The sequence below is a fragment of the Cydia fagiglandana genome, chromosome 5, assembly GCF_963556715.1.
Source record: "Cydia fagiglandana chromosome 5, ilCydFagi1.1, whole genome shotgun sequence".
In the NCBI taxonomy this organism is placed as follows: domain Eukaryota; kingdom Metazoa; phylum Arthropoda; class Insecta; order Lepidoptera; family Tortricidae; genus Cydia; species Cydia fagiglandana.
In genome coordinates this window covers 4,593,293-4,604,412 of record NC_085936.1, presented here as the reverse complement: position 1 = coordinate 4,604,412, position 11,120 = coordinate 4,593,293, and the positions used below count along the sequence as shown (strand labels likewise).

Genomic DNA, 11,120 nt, shown 5'->3' with positions numbered 1-11,120 from the left:
AAACGCAAAAGGTGACAGTTCTGTACAACTGACGGGCTGATATCGTCCGGCGAACTGGTAATCTGTGGGCCCCTTTAGACCATACACAATCTTAAAAAGTACTGCTAAAAGTCGACTAATCGTGCTTTCATGTCTTGTACCATCGCCCACACTGTTAATTGTACATCGGTGGACCTTATGCCTTTTGTAATAAGGTCCACCGATGTACAGTTAGGAGTGTTGCCGTTTGTACCCTTGTATTAGCAATCATTTCAGCTCAGTTCAATTCTAAAGATCTTTTTAAACGGGTCATATTTTGATGGCAACATATGATTCCTCGCGTTATCCTGGCATTTTGCCACGGGGTCCGCATGGCAACTAATCCCATGATTTGATGTAGGCACTAGTTTTTACGAAAGCGACTGCCATCTGACCTTCCAACCCAGAGGGGAAACTAGGCCTTATTGCTATTAGTCCGGTTTCCTCACGATGTTTTCCTTCAGCGAAAAGCGACTGGTAAATATCAAATGATATTTAGTATATAAGTTCCGAAAAACTCATTGGTGCGAGCCGGGGTTTGAACCTCCGGATTGCAAGTCGCACGCTCTTACTGCTAGGCCACCAGCGCAAAATCCCATAGCGGTATTTTAAAGTCCCATATTGCCATTAAAATGTCACCCGTTTACCCGAAAATCCCAGTAATTGAGATATTTCTACCATAGACTAGCCAACCTAATGTGTGACGTAGTTTTAGAGTTGGTTGTCTATGCTGGCGTCGGCGGGGTGCGCGGGGCGGTACAGGGGGTTCTTGTTCCGTACGGGCAGCGGGTGCGCCTCTGTGTTGAACACCCATTCGGCCAACGGAACCAGCGAGTCATCCGCGAACAGCAGGTACAGATACTGGAATGATAATACACATATTGAGTGAAAACGTTCAAACTGATAAACAAGACCAAGTGCGGGTAGTTCTAAAAACTCGCGCGGTTAGAAGATGTTGATGTCAACTTTAGCCAGACTTCTCCGAGACCACGGGGACAACGCCGTCCTCGAAACGTCGGAGGTAAATCTTAAAACTTAAATACGCGATTAAGTCCCGTTGTGCAATTAAATAATGTTTCATAATCGTGAAAGTTTAAATAAGTGATAGGAAAATGTTTATAATCAGAGAAAGAGTTGGATTCGTTTACACAAAACTGTAAGATAGTATTCCATCTATCCAATGTGTAATATTTTGTCTCAAATTTTGCTTAAAAAGAGAGTGAGATGCAAAGATACTGGACAAAGAAATTGGACAGGTGGAATACCCCTCCAACACCATCCATCCATTCATCCTCCATCGTTTTCCTCGTGTTTACGCGCAACACGCACACATTCACGATCTAAGGCGGAGAATAGCTCAAATTTGATAAATGCGTGTGTGTGAGTACGAATACAGCTATGAAGTCAGCTTGCGGCGTTCGCTCGCGAGTGTATTTTACGCTTTGTATATCACTACAGCTTATAAAACAAAGTCCCCTGCCGCGTCTGTCTGTTTGTATGTTCGCGATAAACTCAAAAACTCCTGAACGGATTTTTATGCGGTTTTCACCTATCAATAGAGTGATTCTTGAGGAAGGTTTAGGTATATAATTCGTTAAGGTTTGGCCGTGCTAAGCCGGGGAGGGTTTTATATTTAAACAAAGTACAATATGTACCTTGAGCGTCTCGGCAAGGAAGAAGCTCTGTTGCACGTCGTCGCCCTGCGGCTTGCTGTGGTACACGTTCACCAGACCCGTGTACCCGCCCTCCACGCGGCAGTGCTTCTCCAAAGCCTATGGAAATAAAATAATATTCAAAATCGGGCCAGTAATGACAGAGATATGGAGTTACAAACATTATAAAAAATACAATCGAATTGATAAGATAACCTCCTTTTGAGATTTGGAAGTCGGTTAAAAATAATGGGAGTACATTATAACACAACAGCAGTGAGGTGACACTGGACCTTTCGGGCGCTCTCGGCTCCGTTCGACTCAGCATTGCAACGAGCAATTATTAGGGTTCGCAAAACTTGACGTTCCCTTGCGTCATAACAACAAATAAGACAATATACTTAAACTTGACAACCCTAAATAGCCAAAGGGATAGAGCCATACATTCCTAATGTCAAATGGCAGTCACTTTCGTAAAAATTTGTCCCTACGCCAATTCTCGGGATTAGTTGCCAAGCGGACCCCAGGCTCCCATGAGCCGTGGAAAAATGCCATGATAACGTGAGGAAGATGAGATAAAATAAATATTATAGGACATTCTTACACAGATTAACCAAGTCCCACAGTAAGCTCAAGAAGGCTTGTTTTTTGGGTACACAGACAACGATACATATAATATATAAATACTTAAATACATAGAAAACAACCATGACTCAGGAACATTATCTGTGTCATCACACAAATAAATGCCCTTACTGGTATTCGAACCCAGGACCATCGGCTTCACAGGCAGGGTCACTACCCACTAGGCCAGACCGGTCGTCTGAGATCAAGTCGTGATCGTTTACCTGCACAGCCTCCCAACCCCAATCCCGGTATTTCTGGTCTTTGGTCAGACGCCACATGATGAAGTAGCTCTCGAAGGTCTCCGGTCGTAGTAGGTATACTTTCTCGTTGCTCTTTTGCGCTCTAGCTTCAACTGCACCTGAAAATCTGAATACAAGAATTGGGTGTTATAATTTTCTTTTGTTTGGTTTGGAAAAGTCCAAAGATTACTAAGTTAAGAACCTAATTTAATTGGTGTGTTTTTTATTTGATTAGAGATTAGAGACAGAAATACCAACAAGAATGTTTTTACGATTTAAAAGTGAGGAATGTAATGCAAGTAGCATTCAAACTTGTCATCTAATTATTTTTTGGTAAAATGGCAACAGACCGTTTGTTGCGACAATTATATGAGGGAATCATACCTAAGGGTGGGATTGCACTTGTCCAATTTCTTTGTCCAATGTGTCTTGCGTCTCCCATTTTGCTTAGAGAGAGGGTGAGATGCAGACATTGGACCAATATATTAAATATTGTATTTGCAATTGGACAGATGGTATACCACCCTTAGTCTAGCAAAAAGCAAAGCAAACGAATTGTAAACAGTTCCCCGAATGCGGGCCTTTGGTATGCGTTATAGAAATCTTCCGTACCCCGCATGCGGAGCCTATCGACCAAACAAACTGAGCCTTGGACTCCTAAAACGAGGGACATTTTTTGGACAGTACCTGAAGGCCTCCGGGCCTAATTTGGTTTCGAAGCGCGCGTAGCTCTCGTGGCAGGTGTGTGTCAGCTTCTTGGCCACATCCATGTCCCGTGACAATGTGTTCTCAAAGGTTAAACCTTATTGCAACCACATAAGAGCTATAATTGTTTAGTTGTCAGTACCTGAAGGCCTCGGGTCCTAATTTGGTCTCGGAGCGCGCGTAGCTCTCGTGGCAGGTGTGTGTCAGCTTCTTGGCCACATCCATGTACCGTGACAATGTGTTCTCAAAGGTTAAACCTTATTGCAACCACATAAGAGCTATAATTGTTTAGTTGTCAGTACCTGAAGGCCTCCGGGCCTAATTTGGTTTCGAAGCGCGCGTAGCTCTCGTGGCAGGTGTGTGTCAGCTTCTTGGCCACATCCATGTCCCGTGACAATGTGTTCTCAAAGGTTAAACCTTATTGCAACCACATAAGAGCTATAATTGTTTAGTTGTCAGTACCTGAAGGCCTCGGGTCCTAATTTGGTCTCGGAGCGCGCGTAGCTCTCGTGGCAGGTGTGTGTCAGCTTCTTGGCCACGTCCATGTACCGTTCTGATAGCGTGTTTTCCAGTGTCGTGGAAGCCAGTCCGAACATGCCACCTGGAACATAAATCAGTCTTTTTAATCACCAATTATGGTAAAATAGGCCAAATGGTGAAACCCTTAATATCTTGTCCAAGGCTGCTGACATGGCTTTGTTTAACACGCTTGCTTTTGCCTTGAAATATCCAACCAAACATTTTTGAATCTACAAACCTGCAAAGCACGACAAATGATCCAACTTCTCCAATATTCTTCCTTACTTCATCTCAGCGAGATACGAGAGCCCAGAAGGTGACACCCGCAACATCTCGTCCAAAGCAGCTGGCATGGCTTCGTCGAACATCACCCTTATTTGCGTCTTTAAGGGCTTGTGCAAAGGAAAATGTTGGTTACCCTCATATACATAAAGTCTACAAACCTGCAAAGCACGATAAGTGATCCATCTTTTCTTCCAATATTCTTCCATACTTCATATCAGCGAGATACGAGAGCCCAGAAGGAGACACCCGCAACATCTTGTCCAAGGCAGCTGACATGGCTTTGTTTAACACGCTTGCTTTTGCCTTGAAATATCCAACCAAACATTTTTGAATCTACAAACCTGCAAAGCACGACAAATGATCCATCTTCTCCTCCAATATTCTTCCATACTTCATCTCAGCGAGATACGAGAGCCCGGAAGGAGACACCCGCAACATCTTGTCCAAGGCAGCGGGCATGGGCTTCCTCGAACATCACCCTTATTTGCGTCTTTATGGGCTTGTGCAAAGGAAAATGCTGGTTATCCTCATATACATAAAGTCTACAAACCTGCAAAGCACGACAAGTGATCCATCTTCTCCTCCAATATTCTTCCATACTTCATCTCAGCGAGATACGAGAGCCCAGAAGGCGACACCCGCAGCATCTTGTCCAAGGCAGCGGGCATGGCTTCGTCGAACATGGCGCGTGCCTGCTCGTCCGTCTGTCCGGACATCAGCCACGCCTTCAGGAGATACTCGTAGAAGGAGTCGCCGAGCGCTCCGAGGGACATGTGCCCTGGAAATGAAAGAATAAATTCATTTAATCGTAATAATACTCCAAGTTACATCTAATAGGTCAGGAAATGAATGCTCAAAAAACGTTGTAGAGGGAAATGCTAGGAACACAATTTTTGACTCCGTAACTTTGTTTGGACTAGTTAGGAGGTGAACATATCAAAAGTGGGTATCTCGAAAACTATTCAAGATAACGAAAAACTTGACTGGATAAAACTTGTAACTAATTTTATCAGCTTTCGGTTTGTCTTAGTAGTTATGTCGCTAAGACGCAAAGTTTTCAAGATATCAATGAAAAACCGAAAAATTCGACCTTCTTACCCCCCTCTACCCCCCCAGCACCGGGGCTACGGCCGGGGACTTTTGATATGTTCACCTCCTAACTAGTCCAAACAAAGTTTCGGAGTCAAAAATTGTGTTCCTAGCATTTCCCTCTATACCTTCTTATTGCTTGGCCTATATATAATGCGCGAATTTTTTAACCATGCCTTGAACTTTTTCTTATTTTTCCCTGACCTCTTAAGAACTCCCCTGACTTTCCCCGACATTCCATAACCATCATTAACTTATCTGAATTTTTCCTGACTTTCTCTGCAAGTTGTAGGAGATACGCGGAATATAATGTGCCGCCAAAATCAAAGTCTCCACTGGCTCTGTATCCTACTTCAGATGACAGACAACGGTATTGTGAGGAGACAAAAAGTAGAGCGTTCAACTGGTAACGTCATTCTCAAATATTTGCATGTCCCTGTAACCTGTGTCATTAAAATGTTTCATTTGTACAATCAAATAATTGACTGCTTACTGTTTACGTCCAGATGGTTGTCCTAGTTACCGCTGAAGCCATTAAGCCCTCAAAGATCTGACATCCAAATCACCCAACGCGCAATAAATTGGTGCAAACTAGGCAAAGGTGTTCCCTTTACGTTCGTTTCTTTTATATCCATATATCTATCTATTATAAAAAATATGTTGTTATCAAGTACAGGTGCGCGCTCGAGTTGTTTATCAACAACTCAGGTAAACTAAAATGATATTTGTACCCATTCTTTGTATGTTTGTTTTATTACGCGTGTATGTTTTATTAATTGTTATTTTCAATTTAATTTAATTTTAGTTTTTTTGTTTTTTATATGCTTTTTCTCTCGTGTCCTTTTTACAAATAGTCTAATATAGTTGTTAAGTTAAGAGTTACTAACCATATTATGGGACCTGTCTTCTGAAATAAATGATTTTTATTTATTTATTTATTCAGCAGTGGCTTTTAGAAAGACCCAACAATAGCGTCTCCCAAGCGTCAGCGTCTAGTCAACTCTATGGCTGCTCCTCGACGCAACATTGACGCAACTGCGCAGTGACGCCATTTTCCATAGCGCTGACTAAACGTCGACGCTTAAAAGGCGCTAGTGTAGTATCTTATGGATGATATAGGGTTTGCACGACGAATGTATGAGAAGATCCGCTGATCCAGATAATCTCATACATTTCCGATCCGGATTGCAAACCTTAGGATGATAGAAGTGGAACTCACTCTGTCCCCACTGTCCGGTGCGAGGGTTGATGAAGTTAGGGTACAGTCCGCTCGGCTTCTCGATGTTGTTTAGCACGTCCCGGATGCGCTCCACCTTTTTTCTGTACACTGAAAGTAAAAATGTAAAATATCATTTTAGAATTGAGTGCGTTATTTCCACCAAGCAATATACATACTGCCATTTTTGAGAAAAGGAGAAGTCGTTAAATTATGGGTTGAGTTAACCTTAATTTACAAGTATATAATTCAGCATAAACATAGAGGGTATTTTTTAAATACCTATTATTTATTGAATCTTTATTGCACAAAAGAAAAAAATTATAGTACAAAAGGCGGACTTAATGCCATACCTATGAATACATACTACACTTATGTTTGTGCCACCTGACGAAGCCTGCGTTACATTATTACGTATTGCAAATAAAATGGGTTATTATTATTAAATTTTATTACTGTTTTATGTGTTACAAATAGCCCCAGCCCCACTTACGATATTTATTAATATGGAGGTATAAGAAAAAACCTATATTCTAGGAATAATGAACGTTTATGCAAACAAGGAAAATGGATAATATTATTTGTAAAGTAACTATTCTAAATTCAGTCAAAATATTCCTCTTGATAAATTGTTAGTTGAAAATCATCTGGCTAAGAGGTGAATGGGTCAGCTATTATAGATAACTTCTACGTACGTATTCATAATTTAGGCATAATTTGTCTACAGAGACATCGGTCCACATTCGAAGAAACAAAACGATTTCCTGCGACGGAAATATTCACCTAAAATTCTCAAATCTGAGAAGGGTCTCAGCTTCACTTTCCTCTTAAAACGGCACACATGATACTTCTTTTGTAGGTGTGTCTGGCTACTGTTTTATTTTATTTATAGTGACCGTATGTGGACAGTTCTCATCAAATGTACTTTGTCAAAAATCTGACATCGCGGAGGGGTAGGCAGAGACCACAGATTTCCACTTGCTACGGTCCTGACATACTTCTTTCGCTTCCTTCATTTTCATAACATTCCTCATACACGCTCGCCGGTTTAGAGTCTTCTTGACCGGGCCTTAAAAATAGCGGGAAATAGGCGCGATTATATGTATGTATGCATGACAGATCAGATGAGATGAGATGAGATGAGATTCGTTTATTTAAATATGTGCACATAGCACCGCTTACCATCTTTCCCCGTGACGTCGCTCAAATACTTGAATTCAAGATCGAGGGTGCCGATCTCTGACAGAATGCTGTTGGGTCCCGCCCAGTGGTACTGCCGGCTCGCCTGAAATTTATGCAATCAGCATTATAATATTATATTATCTACGATACTGAAGGGCCTTACATGCTAGTTGCAATTCGCGCGTCGATAACTTAAAAGAGAGACATCGTGTATCTAGGTATTAAAATCAATGAATTCCCATCAAAAATAAGATCAATCAAGGGACCAAATCACACACCTACTGACTGACTACTGTAATTACATATGTGTACCTTTCAACTTAATTGGTCCAGTATGCAGTAGTTTCCGAGAAAATAGGCTTGTGACAGACGGACAGACAGACAGACGCACGAGTGATCCTATAAGAGTTCCGCTTTTTCCTTTTGAGGTACGGAACTCTAAAAATGGTGATAACTACGATAACAAAGTCCTCGCGATTAAAAGTCGAGTCAATAAGTACTTAGACATAATGCCGTATTCGAACTTCAAGATATTCACAAGAGACGACACGTACAAGATCCATTCTAGATACGTTATAGTTTAGATATCAACTATTTCTCTTTTGCAGCGCAATTCGGGCAACCAATGTCACTTTTACGTTAGATAGAGGAAGATATCTATTAGATGTGAATTGGATCTCTAAGTCATATATCCTGTGGAAATCGTTCAAGAGTATCTCCAGAATCGCGAAAATCAAATTTGACAGGTTAGATCTTAAACATATCGTTATCGTATCTTGGTGATGTCTAAAAAATATCTTATAGATGTCTATATCAAAATCCGAATCGGGCCCATACATATTTGGCCTTTACAGTGTAGTTATACTTTTATAGTATGGCCAAAGACATATGTAACTTCGTATAAGTTGAATAAAGTCTAAGGAAAAAACGTGCCTCGGAAATCAAGAAATAGTCATTCTCGCATACATGGCGCACACACCTTTGGCCTATGCTCGGCTAGATGGCGTGACGACACACTTTCATATTTGACAATTTTAACACATAATATATCAGTGAATCAGCATGGATCAAAACAATATAAAAATAATAAAATCATTTATCCATATATATATAGTTACATTTTTTTGACAATTTTATACGTGTTAATTTTGAGTTTTAGTCGTATGTCGATAGATGGCAGTAAATTTACAGTGACTACAAAATTTACTATGACTGGACCCCTCTACACAATCTATTCCATTTGGTATGGCTATAACAATTTTGTATAAAAGACGAGGCACTTGTCAGTTTGTCGATAACTTGTTACTTAAGGCGACAGATTTAGTAAATGTGTAACGATTAACGATGTAAACATGCGAAGTAATAGCGTGCCGGGTCGTTACCCGGTCCAAGCCGTTTTGGCGTAATGGCGTTTACAATTTATTGTTGGTAAAGAAACGAAAAGGAGATGGCGGGGCCACTTGGACGCATTTTATCCGGTTATTCCCACTAGTTACTACCAAGTTCTTACCAGTGGTAACTACTAGGAATTTTTTTCCCACCTTTTACCACTGGTAACTACTGGGAAATAAAGTTCCCACTAGTCACCACCAACTGCTAAAAGGTGGGAAAAAAATCCCAGTAGTTACCACTGGTAAGAACTTGGTGGTAACTAGTGGGAATAACCCATTTTATCCGGATTGGCGGGAAACTACAAAAGACAGGGTTGAGTGAAGGAAGCGAGGGGAGGCCTTTGCCCAGCAGTGGGGCACTATACCAGGCTATTAGAAAAATACTTATGTAAAACTCTTTTGTGTGTAGTATGCGGGTAAATATTGCAATGTAAAGCCTGACCAGGAATATATGATCACGCGCCATGTTGCGGAATTTCACTGGAACTAATTTTTTCATACTATACTGAACTGTCACCCTATACAATGAAAATAACAGCGCCCTCTTGACAATAATCATATATTACTGGTAAGGCTTTATTTCCAGTTGTAACGCGTTGCGACCTTATCAATTACTTTTTTGAAGTTTTAGTCCTAAGTAATCATACTACTTACCTTACTTACTTACTTACATATACCTATAATAAATAAATATAATAAATATATTTTTATATAAAAAATGAGTTTGTGGTGAAATTACAAAACACGTCCCCATTCTTTTTTCTCCAACATATAACGAAACCAGTAATTAATTATCAATTTAAGTTTTTCATAGAAATTAAAAGGTTTGGTCAATTTTCAGTACTTTGAAGGCCATTTTCTCCTAACAGGTTGAGTTTGGGCAGCTAAAAAAAAATACGTGTCCGTTATTTTAGACTACTCTATAACATATATCAAAATAAATCAAATCGGCGTCGGACAGTTGGGTACCCTTCCTTGTTAATCTTGTCAATTTAAAATTGGTCGTGTAAGAAACCATACATCGTTGTCAATGTCAAGTGATTGATTGTATGGATTATTGTAAACACACAAAAATATATGTTAGGGAGGCTTTAAACATGCTTTAAATCATTGGATTGACAATAGGTTTTTTTTTTTATTATGAATGGGCTTACTCATGGCCACAGACTAGCCGACTACTCTGTATTGCACGGCTCAATAAGAGAAAATAACGTATTACTACGATAATACAGCCATTAAAGTAAAGGCAAAGAGAATAGATAGTATAGAAGGGTCCTGTCATAGTAAATTTTCATTTCCATCTAGCGACACACGACTAAAACTCAAAATAAACACGTACATATAAAATTATCAAAATAGTGTAACATATAAATGGATAAATAATTTTATTATTTCTATATTATTTTGACCCATGTTCATTCTTTGATATCTATATGTTGAAATTGTTAAATATGTAACGGTGTCGTCACGCCATCTAGCCGAGCATAGGCCAACGGCGTGTGCGCCATCTATCCGAGAATGACTTTTTCTTGATTTCCGAGGCACGTTTTTTTCGTAGACTTTATTCATCTCATACGAAGTTACATGTCTTTGGTAAAGGCAAACAATAGACTGTCTTACCGCTTAAAAATTATATTTTAAATATAACCTTCATATAGCGAAAAATACATGTAGGTTGTTACAAATGGACAAAATACACACAAAATAAAACAATGTACAGTCACCAGCAATAATATGTTACACAACGAAGGCAGCAAAAATATCTGACACGAACTTATTTGTAATTTGTAGCGCAATAAGAGCGCGTCACATATTTTTGCGGCCCTCGTTGTGTAACACATTGTTGCAGGCGACTGTACTATACAAATAATAATGCATGCGTCAAATATGACCTGATTCATCAGTGTGTGGGTTGCGGCTAAAAATAGTGGCCCCATTTACCTTTGACACTGGAACTGGCGACACTGCCTTTCAAAAGGCTCTTACTTAATGACTTTTTAAAGTAGCTTGCATGGTGGTAAACATTCAAAACGTACCTAGTTATGAAAGTCATCATTAGTCAAACATCCAGCCGCAAAATTGCATGACCACTTTATGAATAATTCATTAATTAGTAGGCCTTATGCCTAAGGTGAGGCTCATCGTGAGCCAATAAGAATCGTAATATTCTACAATTTTTTTTCTTTATCAATTTATT

General features: G+C 39.9%; 1 protein-coding gene across 1 annotated transcript in view; it reads right to left on the bottom strand.

The window, feature by feature from the left end:
• Positions 1-11,120, bottom strand: part of LOC134664318 (mannosyl-oligosaccharide alpha-1,2-mannosidase IA) — a 142,863-nt gene continuing 131,743 nt past the window's right edge. The window contains exons 4-10 of the mRNA XM_063520888.1: positions 7,533-7,635; positions 6,354-6,461; positions 4,596-4,823; positions 3,704-3,842; positions 2,519-2,663; positions 1,674-1,790; positions 1-879 (exon numbers count right to left, since the gene is read on the bottom strand). Coding sequence (XP_063376958.1) covers positions 730-879; positions 1,674-1,790; positions 2,519-2,663; positions 3,704-3,842; positions 4,596-4,823; positions 6,354-6,461; positions 7,533-7,635 — 990 coding nt within the window. The 3' untranslated portion in view covers positions 1-729. The remainder of the gene's footprint in view (positions 880-1,673; positions 1,791-2,518; positions 2,664-3,703; positions 3,843-4,595; positions 4,824-6,353; positions 6,462-7,532; positions 7,636-11,120) is intronic.